At 44.6% G+C, this 23,885-nt stretch overlaps 1 protein-coding gene across 4 annotated transcripts in view; it reads right to left on the reverse strand.

Moving 5' to 3' along the window:
• Window positions 1-23,885, reverse strand: part of KCNMA1 (potassium calcium-activated channel subfamily M alpha 1) — a 1,030,169-nt gene that overhangs the window by 14,135 nt on the left and 992,149 nt on the right. For 3 of the 4 annotated variants that reach the window (XM_090058809.1, XM_090058810.1, XM_090058812.1), the window contains 2 exons: window positions 23,160-23,384; window positions 3,357-3,385 (listed from right to left, as the gene is read on the reverse strand). In XM_090058809.1, coding sequence (XP_089914935.1) covers window positions 3,357-3,385; window positions 23,160-23,384 — 254 coding nt within the window. Of the gene's footprint in view, window positions 1-3,356; window positions 3,386-22,185; window positions 23,385-23,885 lie in introns of those variants that run through there. The other variant, XM_090058811.1, reaches the window with a different exon arrangement.

The following is a 23,885-nucleotide window of genomic DNA, read 5'->3' on the forward strand; positions in this document are numbered from 1 at the left end:
TTCCTGTGAAACTGGAGAGATGGATACAAGGAGCTGTCTTCCCAGAAGCTAAATGACAGGGGAAGCTGTCTTTCTAGGGGCAGCTAGGGATTTTGGTGCCTTAGGCAGCAATGCTGTTGAGCACTGGAGAGTAGGTAGAGAGCACTGAGCACCAGAGACCAAGGATGCAAACTGCTGAGGCATACTTCTGCCACCCCGCTAAACTGGTGCTGGGGCATGTGCCCCACTCTAATGATGCTAATACTGGACTCTTTCCTGACCACTAGCTTAATGTGAGATGTCAAAACAGCCTGGCTACAGCATAGACACCTTACTTTCCTACTGCTACCACCACTGCCACACAAGTGCCTCGTTCTAGCATCCTCTCTAAATCAACACCCAGGACCGGTGCCCTGGTGGCTCGCCCTGCCTTAGTTATGCAACTGCCCAGGTATCTGTAGTCGATGTTCTGAACATGTCAGCAGTGTGATGTTTTGAGGGAGGAGCTGTATGGTGTTTTTTGGTAGCTTGGGGGCTGGTGGAATGTGGGCTCTTCCTCAATAAAGCTCCAGATTTAGGGCCAATGCCATTTGTCTGGGGACAAGAGGGGGGGGTCTTATACCTTTAGTTTGCCTGTGGACCGGACAGAACTTTAATGTTGGTAGGGACCAGGAGGGCCATCTCATTAGTAGTCAGCAACAGTTTTGCAGTGATGGGCATAGAGTGATCCAGTTAGGATCGGAGGTGGGGTAATGCTAGGACTTGGCCACTGCTGCCACTACTTCTTAAAGCAACTGGCAGCATTATGGCCAGATATATTTTAGTTGTAGTGTTTGTCCATCATGTGGGCTATGGTTTCTGCCTCCAAGTAATTAACTAATTTTATTTTTAAAATCCCTACTTGCCCCAGCAGTAGTTAGTTAGCATGGCATAGGTTAGGTAAATTATTTTTCATAATTCAGGCTGTGGTGTGATGGTTGAATGGGTGAGGTATTTTTTGCTCTAGGCACTGACAGATATTAGTATAGCTTATTGAGGTCTTATGCTACAGGAATTTGGTTGACATGGCTTTAAGTTGCCCCTTATCATTAAGGCTGTCATTCTGGCCAACTGTTGCATTAGGTGTGGTTTTTGTTTATTTGTTTTGTATTTATTCATTCATTTATTTATGTGCAGTGTTAGCTATCCAGTGTAACAGGAATTATGAGGATAGTGGATAGTAAAGGCCTGGGCTATGGAGTTCGGGTGGCCTTTTAAGTGAAAGCTGTCCTCCATGTGTGGAGTGGTCATGGCTGCTGAGCAATTCCTTGAAATGGAACAAGGATAATGTTATTAGATGTGAGATACAGGGTCTCATTACACCTAACACTGTGAGCCGCACAAATGTTGATCAGTGTTAGTGCTAGCTTGGAGTTTGGAGAAGTCACACCCTTAATCTAGGAGCGTTCTCTGCCTGTCCCCTACTTGCACAGCTGTGACTTGCCACTAGAGGGCTGGTGAGCCAGGACAGGCTTCTATCCCTACTGTGTGGGTGGGGGTACCGGAGCTCTTGAGATACTGGAGGACTTCAACTTGGGTGGCACATCTGTGGGGAGTGCCCACACCTTAATGGACCAGAAGCTGGGTAGTGCGGATCCGAGTTAATCCTGCCCTAGAGTGGTGTAACTTTGAGCCACGTAATGAGTGCTTAAAACCACTTTAAGGTGTTAATGTGCAGATAATCCAGAGGTTAAGAGCTCCAGAAGCTGCCCAAAATTACTGTGTAACAAGGTCCGTAGTTGGGTTTGATTCATGCAGGTTTCAATCTTCTACTGAGCCCTCCCTCCCATTCAGAACTTGCAGAGAATGTGCATCGAGTGGTTTGTTGTCAGACCTTGAGATATAAGCTTCAGGGCTTATTTTTCCAAAGGTCTGTGTTTCATATGAATGCCATTCCTTTTACTAGGTGTTGTACATGAACAGGGGAGGCATGGCTCTTCGTATGACCAATGGTAGGAGAATAACATTATTTCAAGTCAGGGTCTTTCAGGCTGTCGAGCCTGGCTTTCACTGTATGTGCTTTTTCTTCAGTATTATAACTACCTGGTTATGAGGCGATTTATCCATCCTTGGGTAACAGTTAGTTGGAGAGCTAGGCTATGAGTAAGTTAGAAACTTAATTAATGATCAGTTGGGTAGGAAGGGATGGTGCTTCCAATACTGTTGAGATGGCAATGGTTGGAGCTGGTGTCACTAGTTGGGATTTGGCATGAATGTGTATTTGAAGTGGTTGAGAATTTTTTGTGACATTCAGTAATTCCCTCTGTTACCCTCAGGATCCTTTGCTGGTAGCTGATTTGGTTAAGTAGCTGACTAACAGTTTCTTGAAGAAAAAGGGTAGAACATTTGTGTATTTTTTCCCAAGACGTTGTGGCTACTTTGTTTTGTATGTGTGAATGTAGGTAGGTAGCAACGTATTTCACTTGAAGTAATTTCCTTTTGGAAGGTAAAACACTGCTGCTGGTATCTGTGTGAGAGGTTTTTTTTAACTGTAAACCCATTATCTCTTGTTTAGACACAGTCCATGTGGGTGATGTTATGTGGTGTGTTCAAAGTCTATCCTGGTCTTTTATGAGTTTGTGGGGTGAGGGATAGACTCATTTTTATCCTATCTTGTACATGATGAAAGTTTGTTGATACATAAGGGTCTGTTGGTAAAAAAAAGGGGATCCTCTCATGTAGATGGTGGAATTGCATTTATCCTAATGACAACTGTATTGCAAACTGTATATTTATGCTAAGGTCTGAGGTGTCCCTTTTGCTGAGCCTGCCGAGAAAAGAAGGTCCACTTACACAGAGAAACACACAAGAGCAATACTCAGAAAATGGGGGAGTATGATCTCCAGACCACTGCACTTTTCCTGAGCACCCATGAATATCATTTGGCCACAGGAGAGATAAGCGCTATACTCCGAATTAGTTATCCTGACCAAAAAGGCTACTGGTATTTTTTTCCCCTAATTCCCAGAAAAAAAATATGGGGCAAGTGGGGAATGTTTGTGATTAACAGGGAGTAAGGAGAGGCATGGAGGAAAAGCCATTGTCACAAGCCAGCCAACACACCTGTTAGGGTACATGCATCTGCAAAGCAAGCACATGATGAGAAGGTACAACAAAAATAAAGAAGGGGGCACATCAGCAACAGCAGCAGCCAGACTGACTTCTGCTTCAGAAGGAAAAAAGCCAATCCACAAAGAAAAGGAAAGAACAGACAAGCTGCCTGTAGAGTGAAAACTTTTCCCCTTTCCCCATTTAAATCACAAACTCCCACACAGACAAAGCTAAAGGGGGAAACCCACAGCAGCTGCTAGGTCATGCAAAGCCAGCAAGAGTCATACCTTGGCTCATTCTATTCATCCTGGTGGCACTTTAGAAAAAGAAGTAAGCGAAGTAAGAAAGACAGGAAAGGGTGAACATACTTTTGCACTAGCTTCTTTCCAGTACAGCACTTTCACAGACACATCCCTGCAGTCAGTTAGTTGGCTACAAAGGTACTAAAGGGAGAAATTAACTATCTATGCAAAGAGCTTAAAATAACTTGTTAATATTTGCCATTGCTTGAAGCACAGAGAGAATTGGGAAGCTTGCTCTGCAAACATACAGCAGGCAGGACAAAATTAACACACTTGGAAACAATCATCAGCTGACACAGGGCATGCACACCAGGTGTAGCCCCTCTTGCATCATACCAGGTTTTTGTGGAGAGTTCCCCACCCCCATTCCCATACAAGTATCTCAATTCCTACAGGCTTTGGCATTTTGGATTACCGCATTATTGTTAAGTCTACAAAGTTTTACACACACAACTTCCCCCCAGCACCAGTAAGGTCTAAGCTACCCTTAACTGCACCATCACTGACCGTGAACAGAAATATAAACACACCATTTGCAAGGAAGAGCCAGTCAATCTATCTCATCTTTCCACACTCTACCTTTATACGAGGGAACAATCACTACATTTTAGCTCCTCAGATTTACTCAAGGTTGACTAATGGTTGGCTGGCAGACAGACAAAACCATTACACCAAGTTCACCTGCAACACCGCTATTCACTGCAGCCCTTGGCAGCAGCATGACTCACACAGATTAATCTGCCATACCCATTGAAACAAAATGCTAGATCAAGAATCTAACTAGTACTGATAAGATGCCAGTGCTGCAGCTGCACAACAAAGGAAAGAGAAGCTGAAAAATACTGACTTTCTCTGAGACGGGAAATCCATATACACATCTTCACTCTGTGGGTGCATGCACCTCAGTCCAAGCAGTCTTCAGCATTACCTTCCCTCTGTCAAAACCCAAAAAGAGTCACACTCCTCCCAAACACAACTGTAGGCTGCCTACCTACACCAGATTCTAAGAAAGTAAAGCCAGAAAGCCAAGAATGAAATGAAGGTTGTACAAACAAACTTCATATCTCAAAGACCTCAGTATAGGTACTGGCAGGTAGCTACATTACGTCACTTCTGTCCCTTTGACTGCTTGGCCCCAGGTGTATCCTTCCAGTGAGAGACACCAGCACACTGCTTACGCTTACAAACCTAAAGAAACAGTTGGAGGTCCTCCACATTGGATGTACAAAATGACCGAGGAAACATTTTCACAAATGCAGCTGCCTCAGTAAAGGTGTCCCTCTGCCTTCCAGAGGCCACCTTATAAGCAAACCGGGACCGGAAGCCTTTGGCAACGAGGCTATAGCAGTTGCCTGGCTGCTGAAGGAATGCTCTTGCTGTCCTCCACCAGTGCCTGCCTGCCCCAAACAAAGATATAACCAATAAGGAACAATTCTCCAAAGCCTGATCCTCACAATATAACTTACTTCCACTTTTACTTACTTTTCCCTTCACAGTCTTTCTGGCATCCTATCACCAGCCATGTATCCTGGGAAGCAGGCCTTGCCCCAGCTCAGTTCCTGTAACTCGCTTACAGTTAGAACTACAGCAGAACACACCCACCGCACCACCCCTTCCCTTTGCGCACACACAAAGCAAAGTCACTATTGCCCCAGCTTTGCTTTATCTGACTTTACACACACAAACTCCCCACCCAGTTGTTTATCTCACTTGGTCATTTATAAGCAGAATCTGTCCTCCTGTAAACACTTACCTCACTTTAAGCGACACCTACATCACCACACAGGTTAGTATATAACCTGAGCCTCCACTGTTCCATTTTAGTTAACACCATAGCGTCTGATCAGGCCCAAGGACAGGTTGGGTGGAGGTCTATTTATTTCTCTTGGTGTGCCTAAATGGCAGCTTTTTACCTGCCTAAACAGCATTTTGGACACTTATATGCAGGTCATGTTTTTATTATCCCTGCTCTTGACACACACCCTGAGCATGTGTTGTGCCTGAGCTTAAGTCCAGGCACAAGGGTTGGGAGGCAGAAGAAAGAGGACAACTGCCTCATTCTTTAGCCTCATTAATAGAGGAACAATAATATAATTAGGGGGATGATGTGCACCAGTTTAAAGGAGATGTCAAAATGATGGCTCCTCGGAAGCCTGCATGCCATCAGTGGGTGCCAGTGTGCAGGGAGGGGGTCCACATCACAACAGCAGAAGCCAAGGTATTTGAGTGCTGGTCATCTCCTCCTAGGCTCAGCACTCCCCTCCCTGCCTTTTTTGCGGGGAGCCCAGGATTACTCCATATAACTCTGGGTTACGCCACTTGCCTAGGATTTGGGAAACCTGCATTTTAGTCCCCTGGCAGAAAGCAGGTTGAATCACAGCTCTCTCACTTCCCAGCTACATGCTCCAGTCACCACATGGTAAGTTTGGTAACATTCAGCCCCTTCTCCAGCACTTCTGAAGATGAGCACTCCCCCTGCATTTACTAGTGACTGGATAAAACAGATGGGGAAGAACAAATTAGAATAGTTACTATCTTAGTAAGAGCAGTGGTCCAGGTTTTAACCCAGGGCTCATTCCCCCACAGGGCAGTAGCTCCTTTACTGGTCCATGCATGCTTTAATTTCACAGCATGTTTTTTTTCTGGTGCAGCTATCTTCCTCCAGGACAGTGGTCTCCAAACTTTTTTGATTGCACACCCCTATCAGTAAAAATTTTTTGAGGATACCCCCTCAATATATGTATATTTATATTTGCGCATCCCTATCAGTAAAAAATTTTTGAGCATGCACCCCCAATATATGTATATTTATATAAATATAAACAGAAGTTCTAATATTTTCTTCCCGCGCCCCAATGGATCGTCCTGCGCACCTCCTGGGGTGCGCACATCCCACTTTGGAGACCACTGCTCTAAGAGGCCAACTTCAGGAGTACTGGAAAAGGGCCTTGTTACTACTTAAAATGTGGTTTGGTGGTTTGACTGTTGACATTCAAAGACATGCAAGTTCAAACTTCTACTGGAAAAGGAGAGTGTAAGATCTGAATCACCTGCTTCCTGGGTTTGGGGGTTACCCACTTCCCTCCTATCCTGGCCCCCCACTCTCCTCCCCTGTACTCTTAAGCATGTGTTTCTTGCTTTCTGTATTTCTATGACTTACTTGTCCAGAATGTGTATTCTCAGTCTACACATATACATTTGTGTGTCAACAGTTGGGATGTAACAGAATCACAACCTGTGTGTACATGCCAAAAAAAGGCCACTCACACAACTAAAAAAATGGCATTTAGGTTCATAAAGGGAGATAAAATTATGTTGTTAGTTTCTGTATAGCAGCTCACACATAGTATAGGCCAACCCTCTATTAGTTAAGAGCACTCATAGTAACTGAAGTCTCACAGAAACAAGAGGCTTCATGGAATTCCCAACCCCTAGCTAACAAACTACCATCCAGTCTAATGCACTTAAAACAAAAACTAGGCCCTCACCTAGCCACCTCTTACTTCAGCACAGCAGAAACAAAGTTTTAGAGGTACCAACAGCCTTACTTAGGTACAACTTGCTTGATTTTTCTTGCTGGCTGACTGAGATGAAATTCAGTTATTACCAAATGTAGCGACTTCAAGTCCACAAGAATATCTGGTTTAAAGAGAAAGGATGAGATAGAAACAGAGAGAGGAAAATACAAAACTTACTTACCATTAACTGGAGTTCATCAGGATATATTGTCCACAGATACACCCAGATTAGCTTATGTCTTAACTAGAGACATTTTGCTCTAGTAGTAGCTTGAGAGTGTACCCCACCCTAACCCCTTGTGCCATTTCCATGTCAAGGGCATAAAGCATGCTTTGCAGGTCCTGCTCCTCAGTTGTCTTTCATTTGCAGCATTGTAAACTGCATGATGACCAAGAAGTGGAAATGTGTATATGAACAAGACATCTCCAAGAACTTCAAGTAACTTGGGTTTTCCTTTCAGCAACTGGCCACAAACACATTCACATTGTGAATGACTCCATCCCACTACCCATGGAAACCTTGAGGTGGGTCTCAAGACAAGCTGTGATTGAAGAAGCCATACAAAATGTAGTTTTTCTTGCCATGGCAACAATTTGACTTAAATCTCCAGCTAGGCACCTTCAAATGTCACTTAGGCTAGGGACAGACATTACACACAAACTGATTTAAGTGATCAGAAACTGATTTAAACCTGTAACAGAATGTAAGTTCAGTGCACATAAACCAGTTTCAAAATCACTGAAACTGCTTTAAGATAAACATCACTGAATGTAGTGTCAGACTTAATTGATTTGGGTCAAACTAGTTTATGCAGACCCCTTCCTGCTTTAAGCTAAACCAGGCTCTCAGCATGCTCTCTGGGGTGGGCTCTCTGCTCCAGACAGCAGAGCTGGCCCTGTTCCCTGGCCAGAGCTGCAGTGGAGAGTGTAGGTATATCAGGGTCTGCCTGTCTTCCCCCTGCCCCACCTCCCCTCACTGCCCAAGCAGGGATTCCTCCCTCCCCACCCCCATCTACCACAGCACAAACCCTAGTCCCATAGACCCTAGGCACGTAGTATGCTAACTAATGTTGAAAGGTGTCTATGTCTCCAGATTCACTGAGATAGACATACAGAATGGTGTCCCCGTAGGGCTTTTTGAAGCTAATGAACAGGTTAGCTGGTACTTCCTTCCTTGGAAAAAGCTGCTAAGCAGAGCTTAAACTAATGGACAGAAGCTATTGTTTTGCTGATGGGGTGATAAAAACTGTTATCAGCCCCTGCTGGCTTGCTTGCCTGTCAGTTTGCTACAGACAGTATAAAGAAGCAGGGGGGGAGATTGAAAAGTTCTGTATCATCAACAGATGCATTCACTCCACACACCCCCTTACTTCAGTATTAGCCTCAGGCTGGGAGCTGGCAACACACCTGCCCCTTAAGCAGCCAGCAGGGAAAAGCCCGGGATGGTGCAGGCAGACCTCCCTAATCAGAGCGTCCTGCCTGGGCCTGGCCATCTCTCTCCCCCTCCGCCCCCACCCCCGCCAGCTTAGCACTATAGAAGGGAAGGGAGGGCTGCTCTAGTACCCCATGGCTTTAGCCTGAGCCACTGCAGGCATGTGCCTAAATTTGCTCAGTCCAGAGAGAATCTCTGTGTGGCTACAAACTGGTTTAACCTAGCCAGGTTACATTAACCAGCAAAGACTGAACTGATTCAGGCTCAGGTGTTTTCAATGTCTGTCTCTAGCCTTATAGACAGAGGACAGAGGCTATGTCTGTGACCTGGGTTCTGCTGGAGTGGACTAAATTTACATCTATCTTGGCAGTTGTTTTGGAGCAAAAATTCAGACACACAAGCTATCTAGCTAGACTGTCTCTAATTTAATATTGTTGCACCTTCAGCTCTCTCCATGCTGTCAGTGGCAGTGATAGCACCAGGACAGGTGGGGAGGACTGCCCCCTCCCTGCATGATCTCACATTCCCTACAGTCTATGCCACCTAAGTCCAACCCTCACTAGGGGCTGAAGGTGAGCAGGAAGATGGAGCGGTGAGAGGGTGGGGATGGGCAAGAAGCTGCCAGGCAGCTACTGGGCCTAGCAGAAGCTGACTCCACTTCTGTCGGAGCAGCATGGACTACAAGGAGCACAGAAGCAGGCAGGAAGAGAGACCACCCCTCTTTTCCTCCTTCCCTCCCCAGACTGAGGCATCCTAGAAAAGAGAAACAATCCTAGGGTCTCACCCTGGCTAGGGCAAAAAATTGCCCCAGTTCATTTCAGTTAAACTGTTTAAAGAGTTGGCTAGCTTCAAGACGGGTCAGTTGTTTGGCCACCTAGTTGAACAGTTGGATATGCAGGGTCAAATCCCCATTTGGTAATGTTGGTCTAGAGCCTGAATCTCTAGACTTGCTCCTGAAAATTGACATAGCTATTGGGCTACAAGTTGGGGGTCTTCTTCCATTCCATTTTACTTCTGACAGATACACATGCAAGGTGATTCTGTTGCACCATGTGTAGAAATAGAATCCAAACTTCACAAGTACAAGAACTGCTGTTACATGGCTTACGTAAGTGCTACTTAGTTATGTGAAGGTCAAACAGGATTTAGCCCTAAGGCTTTGCAGGGGATCTGATGAGAACTGGTGCCAATTCACCCAGACAGTCCAGAGACACTGAGAAGCAGGAACTGTGTGCTGCCCTTTAGCCCTTGGCACAGGAGTGGCATGTGGGGACATGGCTGAAGTACTCAGTGCTAAGGCAAAAAAAAGACTCCAAGAAAGCCATGGTGTAGGTCGACAGTCATTCAAAGAAGAAACATCACTCAACTCTCTCACTCTTAGCACCAAAGACATAGCCTCCAAAAATTTCATAGCCTTCCAGTACAGCTGGAGCAGACACCATGTTTTCCTGAAGTTGCCAAAAGGAAGAACCTCACTTAAGCCTTCACAGACCCAAACCAGAGAAAAACATGACAGATAAAAACATAACCGGTCATCCAATACAGTACAGAAGACTGCCGTGGCACCCAGGACAACTCAACTGTTCTACTACGTTCAACAGCATGTAACACTATGTCAAGGAGAGATCATAACAGCTCCAGATTCCAGTCCAATAACTCTATTTACTTACCTACTGGGTAAATAAATTGTAAGTAGTTAGCTGTCTCTAGTCTAAACCTGCCTGCAGTGCCCCCAGTAGGAGATGCAAAACGTATAGCCTCTAACTGCACTCCAAGACACTGCCATTATCTGTGTTGCGTGATATCTAGATGATATATCTAAACCAGTGAGTCTCAGGATTTTTAGACTCAAAGCACCTCTCTCTGAAACTTTGCAGAATGTAATAGCACCCCATTAAAAATCTAATATAAATATATCATCAATATTGTAATATAAACATCATCATTATAGTATGAATTAATATGCTATTAATATATACCTTGGGCTGTAAGGGATATAGTCCAGGCTGCCTGGTCAGCAAAGACAAGGTGCTAGGTTGCACATACAGCGTGTGGGGGTGCACTGAGGGGGTGAGAGCTGGCAGGAGTGTGCAATAGGACACACAAGGTCCTGGAGGAGGAGGGGGCTGGCCAATGGGAATGTTGCTATGGCATAGTCACTGCCACCATCACCACCACCGCCAGAACTGGGTCTGCATCGAATGCCTCCTGCAGACCCAGAACAGGAAGTGGCTGTTGCAAGAGTATGCGCTCTTGTTTGCAGCCCTTCTCAGTCTGACCCTGTAGAGTGTATCCTGGAATCAGAGGCTCATGGGGCAGTACCACTTCATAGCTGTAGCAGCCTGGAGACAGATGCTGCTACCAAGAGGTAGAACTGCCCCACATCCCTCTGTTTCAGAGGCACATTGGACCTGAACCAGGAAGAACAGCAGCAGAATCAGCACATCTGCCTGCATAATGTAAAACAGCCAGGAATGCCTATCTTTTGCAGCCGCTTCTCTGTTTGGCTCAAACACGTCTCCTGCAAAGAGGTATGAGGAGTTGTTCACCCTGTGGCAGTGGTGCTGGTGTAGAGACATCCTCGGTAGGTTTTGGTGGCTTTCCAAGGTGCTGTGGCACCCTAGTTGAGAACTGCTGTTCTACAAAACTATCTTTTTTTTCTTTTGCAGAAAAGCAGTTCAATTGCTACCAAATGATCCCTGGGACAACATTCAGATCTACACAGCAGGTCTCTGCACAAGGGCCAGTAGGTTCATCAATGCCCAATCCTACTTCCCCTTGCTGAGCACCCACAGACTTTAAGGTATGGTCAAGAATCTCTACTGAAAAGTTTCTGGCTACAGGATAAGAACAGCATCAGGTAGGGGAGGTAAAAGGGACAGAGACGTTCCCTAAAACAACAGGGCCACTCCCAGAGGAAGTCACTTTTGCTTGCATATCCAACAGAGAGCTAAAGCATTGTTTTGGTAGGCAGCCCACTTGTCTACTTCACAGGAAAAAACTTCATGCCTCATTGCCTATTGCTATTCAACATCCTGATGGGAGGTTTCATCAACATGTTGATGGGAGACCATCAACACGTACACAGCCCAGTCCACGAGGGGGTGAGAGCTGGCAGCATAATAAGCAGCAACGGATGTGCAGGCAGGCAAACAACCCAAAGGGGATAGAAGAGCAGGGAGGACAAAACCATAAGGGAAATAAGAGCATTATTTATCAGTAAGTTCATAGATTCATAGATGTAGCGTCAGAAGGGACCTTATAGATCTTCTAGTCTGACCCCCTGCCCATGGCAGTTGAAGTCTTTGGAATAAACTCTCTACATAAACTCACATTCTTATTGTGGATAGGCACAGTTTCTGAGGTTTTGACCAGAGACCTTTTCCCCTTAGCAGTACTCAAAGAATAAACTTCGACCTACCCACTCCAATTCTCACAGGGAGGATTTAATGGGTGGAGAGCACTTCTACTCCTCAGTTTCCTTTCAGTCAAAGTCCCACAGAGCCCTGGACTCCAAGAAGAGGGGGAAGAAAAGCAGGAGTCGTGTGTATGTGAACAATATATCTCAGAACTCCAGTTATTACTGGTAAGGCAATTCTTTTCATCCTTTGATAATTAGCTAGAAGCACTGCTTCTCCCACTCTTCTCCCCGAAACAGGCTTGCAGAGCATGTGAGACTGCCCTGCATTCTTCTTCTGGGAGGGTGTGCAGAGTCAGATCAGGAAGGGGTGTGGCAAGAGTAGCCATGTGCACTGCCCAGTCTGCAATGCAATGGATTTCCCTCCAGTCTTTCTCCTATCTCCCCTGCTGTATGGCAGCCACTACTTTATTAACCCTTTCACAGCCAAATTAAGGCTTTTCCAGACTCAATCTATATGAAGATTAGTGGGAGCTGTGAGAGTGTTAACACAGTAGAGAGTGGAAGTCTGCAGCCTCTGAATGTGCCCGTGCTACTACAGGTAAAACTCTGCCCAGCTCCCCTTGCCCATATGCTTCTGTCCTCAGCACAACCCCTTTCCCACTCCTTCACCCATTCCTCCCGCCTAAGGCACAGTAATAATTGGCTATGCCTCTGAGATGCTGGGTTACTGTTTGGCTTTAAGGAAGCTTCCTGATACCAGCCCTGCCAATAATTTTTAACTGCTCTCTTCCTATCTGGGACAACAAATGTATGCAGGATAAAGTCTTAAACGCATCGCATTTTGGTTGAATGTTGGCTATATTAGGCCAGTGGGTATCAGCTTGGGTGCTAAAAAATTTAGAAAAGTTATGAAGGTATATTTTGAGCTTTAAAATGTTAAGAACCACAGCTCTAAACTTCACGCTCCAGACAGGGAAATGCCTTAAATAGGCATTTAAATAGCTCAAGCAACAAGCTAAGAGAGAACACAGTATCAAGTGGCAGATGATGGAATTAGAAGATATATCTTTGATTGAGCTTACAGACAAGCCTGGATTTGATATCCAGCAGCAAGTCCAGAACAGTGAGGTTAGGAGGCTTGGTTCAAGATAGCCTTTGAAAAGCACCAGTTGCAAAATCTAGATAGACAATTTTACCACACAAATACATACGATAGAGCAAGGGCGGGCAAAGTCTGGCCCATGGGCTGGATCAGACCAACAGCAGACTCCATTTCCTAAAAGCCCCTGCCTGCATTGCAGCCAGTTTTCCTGGAGACCCTAGCAGCAGCAGAGCCATGACAGTGTAGGGCCATTGTTTCCATGGAGACTGGCCCCAGCAGCAATGGCAGGGCACACAGCAAGCAGCTGCTCCAGAGCTGGGATCAGGGCCCAGAAAATGAAGATAATTCTTTAAGTCCTCCAAAACGTAACGATGGTACTAAGGATAGGGAACACTCCAAAGAGGGAAAAGCCACATGGGTTGAAGTAACATGTGAAGAAAGAAATGAAGCAGACCCCAAATAGCTTTGTTGAGGTGTCTACTCAATAGATTACTCTGGTCACAGGGCCAAAAAGACCAAGCAGGAAATAAAAGGATGGATCCCTGAGGCCAATGATTACAAGTTTTGTGTATAGAGTGATATCCTGGTATCAGATATGAAGGCTTTTTCAAGGACTTCAACTACTGAGATATCTCGTGGGAAGAGCGCTTGGCAAAATCTGAGTGGTCGCAAAGCTTTCTCTCATGCATGCATGAGCTCTATCTGATGCAAGAAGTCGATGAGAGGAAAACCTCTGCTCAACTTGGTTCTGGCAATGGGGGACAAACTAATCAGTGACCTAATGATCGAAGGGAAGCTGGTTGACAGTGACCATGAGCTGATCACCTTCACCATCCTCCATAAAGCTGGCAAGTCAGTCAGCAATACAGAAGTCCTTGACTTCAGGAAAGCTGACTTTGACACACTCAGGAGGCTCGTCAGCGAGGCCCTAAAGGGCCACCACCCAAAGGGGAGGGGAGTTCAGGACAAGTGATTGCTCCTCAAGGGAGCAATCCTGGAAGTGCAAGCAATGTCTATCCCATCTCAGAGGAATGGCAGCAAAAGAGCACAGCAACCCCTTTGGCTCTCCAGGAAACTAGCAGACCTCCTGCATCTAAAAAGACAGACCGACAAAGGATGGAGGACTGGATCCACCTCCAGCCAAGGCTGTGATAGAAATCCAGCTAACTACAAATATTAAGGACAATAAAAAGTCCTTTTTTAGATATGTGGGGAGCCAGAGGAAAAGCAATGACCACATTGGACCCCTGCTAAACCAGATGGGACAACTGACAACCGACACCCAGGAAAAGGCCAACTTACTAAATGGGTACTTTGTGTTGGTCTTTTATCAGTCCCATGGGATAACTCTGCCCACTACAGGACAGGGAGTCTCAGGTGAGGGAGATTCCTTACCCTCCATCAATGCTGAGTTCGTGAAGGAACACCTTGACAGGCTGGATACCTTCAAATCAGCTGGCCCTGACAATTTACATCCCAGGGTACTCAAAGAGCTGGCTATAATCATAGCCCAGACCATGGCATGGATCTTCAAGAACTCCTGGTGCTCTGGTGAAGTGCCTGATGATTGGAAGAAGGCCAAAGTGGGGCCTATCTTCAAGAAAGGGAGGAAAGTGGATCCAGCAAACTATAGGCCCATCAGCCTGACCTCTATCTCAGGGAAGGTCTTAGAAAAGATTATTAAAGAGGCCATTCTTAACAGACTGGTTGATGGCAACATCCTGAGGGATAGTCAGCATGGGTTTGTTGCGGGTAGGTCTTGCTTGACCAAGCTCATTTCCTTTTATGACCAGGTGACCTATCACCTGGACAAAGGAGAAGATATTGATGTCATATATCTTGACTTTAAAAAAAGTTTTCAACCTGGTATCCCATGATCACCTCTTGGCAAAACTGGCCAACTGTGGCCTTGGCCACACCACGATCCACTGGCTGGGGAATTGGGTCCGTGGTAGGACCCAGAGGGTGGGGACTGACGGAAGTCAATCGTCGGGTGCCATGTGACCAGTGGGCCCAGGGCTCTGTCCTTGGGCCTATACTATTTAACATCGTCATTAATGATGTGGACATTGGTGTCAGAAGTGGACTGGCCAAGTTTGCCAATGATACCACACTCTGGGGTAAAGTGTCCACACCTGAAGACAGGAGAGTGATTCAGGCTGACCTTCACAGGCTCAGAAAATGGGTGGATGAGAACCTGATGGTGTTTAACACCGAAAAATGCAAGGTTCTCCACCTTGGGAAGAAAAACCCACAGCATGCTTCTAGGCTCAGCAGTGCTACGCTGGCTAGCGCTACGGACAAAAGGGATTTGGGGGTCATGATTGACCACAAGATGAACATGAGCCTGCAATGTGATACTATGGCTAGTAAAGCAAGAAAAATGCTTGCTTGCATCCACAGATGCTTCTCAAGTAAATCCCAGGACGTCATCCTCCTGTTGTGGTGAGGCCACAGCTGGAGTACTGCGTCCAGTTTTGGGCTTGGAGGATGTGGAGAAGCTTGAGAGGGTGCAGAGGAAAGCCATGCACATGATCAGAGGTCAGGAAAGAGACCTTATAAAGAGAAGCTGAGAGCCACGGGACTCTTCAGCCTGGAAATGCGCAGGCTCAAGGGTGACCTGGTAGCCACCTATAAGTTTATTGGGGTGCTTACCAGGATCTGGGGGAATGTCTGTTCACCAGAGCACCCCAACGGATGACAAGGTCAAATGGTTACAAACTCCTCCAAGACCATTTCAGGCTATTCATAAGGAAGAACTTTATTGTCCGAGCCTCCAGGGCTTGGAATAGATTGCTGCCAGAGGTGATTCAAGTACCTAGTCTGAATGCCTTCAAAAGACATCTGGATGTTTATCTTGCTGGGATCCTATGATCCCTGCTGAATTCCTGCCCTGGGGCTGGGGTCTGGACTCGATGATCTTCCAAGGTCCCTTCCAGCCCTAATGTTTATGAAATCTATGAATGAGAAGAGGTAACAGACAGTAGAGGCAAAAGAAAGTGCAAGTTATAATGATTGCCAAATGTGGAACTTTCCAGGGTAGTATCAGAAAATGGTTCCATTCAACCTTGGACTGGGGAACATATTGGGTCTGGGAATGCTTCTGTATGTAGTTAGTGCCAGATTATGTGCTGGAATCAGGGTGTTAGGTCAACCTAAGGAAGTAGAATGGAGTGGGTTGAGAAAATGCAGTATGTACTTCAGCATAAAGTTATATTGTCAGTGGAACTGGTATTGGCACCGGAGTACCAGAATGAAATGGAGAACAAGATAGGGCAATCTTTGAGGAAGAAAGCATGCATGTCTTACCCATTTCCACCTTGGACACTATAAATCACTGGGCGTGTCTACATGTTCATTAACTATAGGCTTGAGAAAAACTGAGATGTGAGAAGTGTGCATACTTCTTTATCCCCACCGTCTGGAAGTGGGCATGACTGTCAGTGGTGAAGTGCTTTTTATGGGAAATACTAGGGCAAAAAAGCCCATCATCAAAAGTTCAGGGCCTGTACATGTGCACAAAGAAAAAAGGGTATGTGGACAGTTACGCAAAAGAGAACATTACATTTATGCTCAGAGTTCAGAGCACCTGTTTCAATACAAAACACCCAAGCAGGAAATGCCAATAAAAGGGCAAGAAGGCATATGACCAAGGACTTTTGCAAATTTCTCACTATCATCAGGCTGTCCTGAAGGGAGATCAAAAGTGACTGACACCAGTCCCATAGGATAATAACTCCAGCTGTCACCCGGTCCAGGTTGCCCCCCACACTGTCCACTCACCAGATGGGGAAGCAAATTCAACTCTAACCTATTCATCAACAGCACCAATGAGCCTGAAAGAGCTGCACAGTGGTGAGGAGTAATGACGGCGCTAGAGAAAGATGCCAACACCAGCCCATTACCCAAAACAGAAGAAACTGATTTGCCATTCCTCCTGACAAGATGAAGCTGCTGAGGTTAGCAGCACAAAAAAATGAAGAATGCTCTCAGGCCTATCAGAAGACTTTATGCTTGCATCTTATTTTGATAATGGCCCTAACCAAAGTTGTTTTTTTTGGTGAAAAAAACCCAACTACACAAAAGAGAGTCAAATTTGAACATAAAGGCTACCAAAGAGAAAGAGGTGCAAGTTGTTTCACTCTCTGCATGGCTAAAATAATCTAACTGTGTGAATTCCTAGAAATTGACCTGGAATTTGCAAACAGATGTGTGGCATTTTTGTTTAGTTTTATTTTGGAGGGGGGAGGGTTGTTTATTTTTTTTTACATTTACAATCAGACATCGTTCTTCCTTCCTTCTGGGAAACCAGATGTTAGTTATTGAAAAACCATTTCCCCTGGAGATACACAGGAACTTCCTCTATTGTCTTAAATAAAACAAATTCTAATCAAAGCCATCTTCCATGAAAAAGAACACTGGAATCAGACAGGAAAGGGAGCTCAGCTTTTTTGACCATCTAATCCAAAATTTTGCCAACTCCCAAAAGGATGTTGAGAGGCAAATAAGATGGCAAAAGAATGTTTCTTTCACAAATGTTAGCAGGCACCAAAGAAAAGTATATCCACACAGGACAAAGAAGAGGATACTTGCAAATATTTCAGATCAGTATGTGTTAGGATTGCAGCTGAGTCCATGTTTGTTCACCTGCATTCAGAAATGTCCCTAATCATATTTTAGCTACTGCACCCACCTTAGAAATGAGGATGGTTTAGTAACCCATTTTTCCAGCAAAGCAGATAAACATTTACAGATGAAAAACACAGAGCTACAAAAGAAACATCTAGTGAATGAAGCCCACATAGTTCAGGACCCTTTAATGAAGGCCAGCTTTAAGATTCATTTTCTTTCCTAGTCTGGCATGCCCTTTTATTCTCTCTTCTTAAAAACAAAGTAAAGTTGCATTACTTTTAATGAGCCACCATGACGATCACAATGAAGAGGGTGAACCCCATCCTCAAGAGACAACATGAAATCTCTTATCCCCCCTCCTTTAATCAGGATTCATCTAGCTACTGCCTGCCAGTTTTCCTCATTACAAGCTGCAGTCTTCTCAGTAATGGTGTGGTCAAAAATGCAGAAAGATACTCAACACTCTGCATTAGGACTCCATATTTTCCTCTAAAGAATCCATAAAGCTGGAGCTATACACTACCTCAAGTCCTGCTAACTCCTAAAATCCATCACTGGCCAAAAGCAAGGCCAAGGCTGAGACCAGAATCAGACTTGTTCAGAGAAACAAATAAAAGAGGATGGTCCCTGAATTCACATCCAAGGAATCTTTTGGGGAAACAGAGACTTCTAACTCAGAGGAACATGGGAGGGGAAAATACTTGGAAGCCAATTAATAGAGTATATCTGAAGATTTACTAATTTAATTACTAAATTAATTACTGAATTACTAAATTTAGTACAGAATGTAGTAATTCAGAAGAGACTTACAGGAAAGCAAAGGAAGATATCCTGCAGCCAGTTGCCTCATGAGAAGACTTTTCCATTAAATAGGTACCCAAACCTATGATTCAGTACAACAAAGTAAGGGGGATAACATTTGTGAAGTCCCATAGAGGAAGCTGACAAACCTACCTCTATAAGTGGCAATGAAAGGTCCATAGCCAAAGCTGGTGGAGACAGAGTCAAGAGCAGCGGCTTCTGTGAATCCTCATAATAAGCCATAAAAGGGATTGAAACCATGTGGAAAACTACTGGAAGCATCAAGTTAAAAGATGCTGATGGTGCTGGACTGAGTTAGCCAGGTTTGAATGAATCCTTGATGCCAGCTCAGAAAGCAACACAAGCACCAGAATTGCATAACTGTTTCTTACCAAAGGAGTGCCTGGGGCTCTTGTCTTGATGCGTCCTCTGCCCTATCAAGGCATACCCAGTGGGACTGGAATATGGTGCAGGAACGCCACAAAGGTTTGATGAGATCTACTTAGGACTTTCAAATCTTGAAACAGAAGACCAAAAAACATGGTATAAGATTTCATAGACTTTTGGGCTGGAAGGGACCCCGGAGGATCATCGAGTCCAACCCCCTATACCATGGACAGGAAGTCAGCAGGAATTATAGGATCCCAGCAAGATAAGCATCCTAATGTGTTTTGAAGGTGTTCAAAGTGGGTGCTTGGACCACCTCCAGTGGCAGTCTATTCCAAAGGCTCGGACAGTAAAGAAGTTCTTCCTTATGTACAGCCTGAATCGGTCGTGGCGAAGTTTGTGACCATTCAATCTTGTCATCCCTTGGGGCGCTCTGGTGAACAGACGTTCCCCCAGATCCTGATGAGCACTCCTGATAAACTTGTAGGTGGCCACCAGATCACCCCTGAGCCTGCATTTTTCTAGGTTGAAGAGTCCCAGGGCTCTCTCACCATAAGATCTGTTTTCCTGACCTCTGATCATGCACGTGGCTTTCCTCTGCACTCTCTCAAAGTGGAGAACCTTGCATTTTTTAGTGTTGAACACCATCATATTCTCATCCACCCATTTCATGAGCCTGTCAAGATCTGCCTGGATCGCCCTCCTATCCTCAGGTGTGGATGTAGAGTTTGGTGTCGTCGGCAAACTTGGCCAGTCCTCTTCTGACACCAATGTCACATCATTGATGAAGATGTTAAACAGTATAGGGCCTAGGACAGAGCCTTGAGGGATCCCACTGGTGACCATGCACCAAGACGATTGGCTTCCATCAACCACCACCCTCTGGGTCCTACCGCAGACGGCCAGCTGACTTGAAGGTATCCAGCCTGTCAAGGTGTTCCTTCATGAGGTCAGCTTTGATGGAGGGTAAGGAATCTCCCTCACCTGGGCCTCCCTGACTCACAGTGGGCAGGGGCATCCCATGGAACTGGTGAAAAACTGATGCAAAGTACCCATTTAGCAAGTTTGCTTTTTCATGGGCATCGGTTGTCAGTTGTCCCGTCTGGTTTAGCAAGGGTCCAGTATTGCCCTTGCTTTTCCTCTGGCTCCCCACATATCTAAAAAAGGACTTTTTATTATTCTTGATATTTGTAGCTAGCTGGAGTTCCATTGCAGCCTTGGCTTTCCTGGTGTGCTCTCTGCAGGTATGGACCAGAGGAAAGTATTCCTCCTTGGTGATGGTTCCAGTCCTCCATCCTTTGTAGGTCTTCCTTTTAAGATGCAGGAGGTCCACCTGTTCCCTAGGCCTAGCCCTGGCACCACTCTTTGACTCCAATCTGCACTCAGCTGTACTTTTTTCTAGTGCTGACAAAGTTGAGGTTTCCTACTGATGATGGTGGCCCCTGAAAAGCCACAGTACCCAGCTAAGTCTCAAGTTCTGGGACTGGAGATAGACTGAGCCAGCAACTAAAGTGAGTTAGGCCTTGTATTCCTTCCTAGCCTGTGGCCTCAGCAATTGACAGAGTGCTTCCCAGAAACATATGACTTTCCCAGACATTACAGCTGAGTTTTGCTAGAAAAATGATGGATAAAAGTATTTTATTTTTTTCCCCCTATAAAAAGATTATCCTCGGGAAGACTTAGTGGAGCACAAGTTTGCACCTTTTGCAGATCATGAATGTAACAGCCTATGCCCTAAGTAGTACAGGTTTCAAAATTCAGCATTTTCAAGATGAAATATCTGAAGAGAATGGATTATATAAATCCTGGGCAAATTATTTTTACTGTATGTATTTGACTGTAACTGTCTGTCTGTGAGCAAGTCAGTGGTTTTTCCTCACTCTAGAGCTTAAATAAAAACAGGTTCTGAATAACTTATTTATCTTTCTGAAAGAGCCCTGGGGCAGATCTAAAACAACAACAACAGAAAATCATTCCAATCTCCAATTGCTTAAGGCCATGTACAGGCTTCTCACTGCAGCCCTATTTAGACAATGTATATTTCTAATGCTGCTGAGTAGTTGATTTACTGAAAGCTTGTCTTTTGCTTAAGGTACAGAACAAGGAAATTAGAAACTAATTCCTGAGTCCATAAACTTCCTGTCTGATCTTGGACAAGATCCTGATTCTGTTTTGCTGCGAGGATATCCCCAAATTCCAAAATAATGTAACCAGGCTCATAGAAGTGTGTTCTTGATTTGCCTATAGAAAAACATAGCTCTCCTAGTCTTTCAATGCATAACAGGCCTCCAGAGATGGGTCCCACTTCATCCTGCAGAATCACAATGCAACAGTTCACCAGCTCCAGCCACTCATCCTGTTTCACCTGGGAGATACATAACTTTCCATGCTCCCAGTCAGGAACCCTGGCATACACCATGTCACCTCCATCCTATTGAAGTTCAAAATGATCCTGATAGCACTTAGCAATTCAAGACCCATGCAGGGAGACAGCTACCTGAGCCTGTACATCTACCTAAAAGACAGAGCCCTCCTTCTTCCCAAGCCTAGATAGAGAGATCTGTAAAAGCCATGATGATAGATATCAAATGAACAAGAAGAAAAAGTGGGTAAAAAGGTAAATTCCTCTTTTATTTTTCTCTTGTAGAGAAAGACTGTGATGCAGCCGAGAAAAAAAAATGCTATCAATAATGGCAGCCACTTGTTGCACAGAGATAGAGGGTGAAAAGGGAAATTGAGTGGGAGAGGCCAAATGAAGTGAAAAGATCCTCCAGAAAAAAAGAAAAAACCCCCACAATATCAGGGTACCATATGTACGAAAGAATATAGGGAAAGAAAAGCAACAAAAATCAAAGGAGGGGAAAAAATCATAACAAATCAGCAGTGTGCTTCAAGAAGTAGTAGTGAGAAATAAAGGCTTAACAAGATGATTTGATGAAAAAGGTGCTCCATCTCAAAGCCAGACATGTGCAAAGAGCTGAGGGACAAAAGGCATGCATCATCCTTTATTCCCTCATGCAACACAAGAAAGGTGGGTCTAGGACACAACAAATGGTACGGCTGAGGCTAAAAGTACCCAAGGTCAAGCGATGGAGCCACATGCCCATCCATGGCTGGAATGAGTCTATAAACAATAACTTTAAACAAAACCCCAACTATAACATACCCCACCCCTTTTATTCCAATGATAAGCACTGGAGGGCCTGGTACCTTTTCTTCCTGAGTGCTCTAGTGCATAAGCACATTTGTTGGATTCAGAAGTACATCAATGTTACTATGCCCTTCTTCATACTGTCTCTCATTGAAGGCCAAATGAGGAGGTTTTGGAACCTTGCTTCTCGGTGCTCTTCCTTACTGAGTGCCAGCACACACTTTTTGGCAATCTTTTATAAACAAGGCTCTGGACTTCTGGAAGGAGTGTTCTTATTAGATCTCTACTGGAGCATTTGCACCACCAATCACACTTTTGGAAAGATTACAATCAACTACCAGCTGGGAAAAAAACACCTTTACCCAAGTTCTGCTACTTGCTTAAATGTGGAAAAACACTGGCTCTTTTCTGAATGTTATTTATTCTGTACATAAGGTGACTCATTCACCTTTTACAAGATGTAAAAGTCCAGAAAAGGCAGTTTTAAATCACTCACATCCAATATTTATGGTACATATGGCTTTCATCCCAAATGTCAAAAGTGAAGGAAAATATAGCTATGCATGTGGCAGCAGCAATAGACAGAATAATCATTTATTATGCAATTAGGCTTTTTCTTTTTTCAACTAAATTATTCATTAACTTACATGGTATTACTAGTTTTACAATGCTATGGCTAGTGCATTAAAGGAAAATAATGCAAACTCCAAATGGAGATTTTTTTTAAGACCTTATACAAGTGAGCCAAAAAGAGCCCACTGGTGCTTTGGTATTAAGCAAGTGCTTCAAAATTATCTATACAAATTGTGCAAGCCTTACATTTTTTCAGTACCAAGAGTGCAACAATCAGTAGCGATTTTTTCCCAAAGGGTTAATTTCCTAGCTTTTGCAAAACTGTGTTAATTGCCTGTCTCCTACTGTGAGTATAAAAAAAGGGAACCCCAATATATTGGCACTTACTTGTGCACTAAATGGCTATTTTCAAAAACCTCTGACATCTATAACAGGAGATTACGTTAAAGACACTCCAAATGTCATCTGATATGTGCAGTAGTTACTATGTTGAACTACCTGCATTTTTGCCATGCCTATGGATTTAGGAACCTCCCCTCCCCCAATGCGGGAAATAACTTTTGGTCCGTCTGCTTTGTTGCTGTTGTGCTTAAGGGCATCATGGCGGTGGAAGAAAAATGGTATTTGCATGCACACCATTATACGTACACAAAATACGTGTACAATAAAAAAAAGGGGAAAACAAGAAACATTACTGTTGGAGACACTGACAGAGGTGGAGGGTAAGAGGGAGTGGGAAATGTATGGCAGACAAAAGTTTCTCCCATGCTGGGAGTGAGGAGGGGAGGAGGTATATCACATGTATATCACAGTCTATCTTCCTGCACGTACTTCTGTTTTTCCCGGGAGTCTCTGGTCTTAGAGCGGTTCTGTCGGTTTGCTGTTGAGGGGATGGAGTGCGCCGATGAACTCTTCTTGCTGGAAGAGTATGAGGAATGGGAGGAATGCGAGAGACTGGCCCGGGATTGGCCGGCGTTGTGGTCAAACTGCATCAAGCAGAAGATCAAGTCTGTCGGCATGAGTTCAAACTCATAAGGAGGATTTGCAATAACATAACTGGAATATAAAAAGAAGAGAAGGTGGCTTTACATTAGTATTAGTAAAATATACAACATGGTAAGATATTATGAGCACCTTTCTATCCATCAGAAGATTTGCACGTTACATCTTACATTGACTCCTCTTTGCTCCTGCAAATTTATTTACTGCCAGAGGTATGGGCAAGAATCTGAGATGGGCATTCCCCTGGAAAACTCTTTGACTTGGAAGCTCCTCCTCCTTTGAGCTATGCTAAAAAGCTGCTACCTAACAGTGAAGAAAGAAAAATGCCCTGGCAGGAACGCTTCTATCTCACCCTAACATACGGTTAAAAAGGACCACTCAGGACCATCAAGTCCAGCACCCTGCAATTGTATTTAATGATATAACCCATGTATGTAACCCAAAGATTCTTCAAATAAATTTACTTTGTCCCCCACCCCACCTGCACACCAAAACAAGACAAAGCTACAATGCATAAAGGACAAAGGCACACCCAATGCCTAAGGCCTGTTGAAT

Source organism: Crocodylus siamensis, chromosome 7, assembly GCF_052110815.1.
Source record: "Crocodylus siamensis isolate JL-2025a chromosome 7, ASM5211081v1, whole genome shotgun sequence".
In the NCBI taxonomy this organism is placed as follows: Eukaryota; Metazoa; Chordata; order Crocodylia; family Crocodylidae; genus Crocodylus; species Crocodylus siamensis.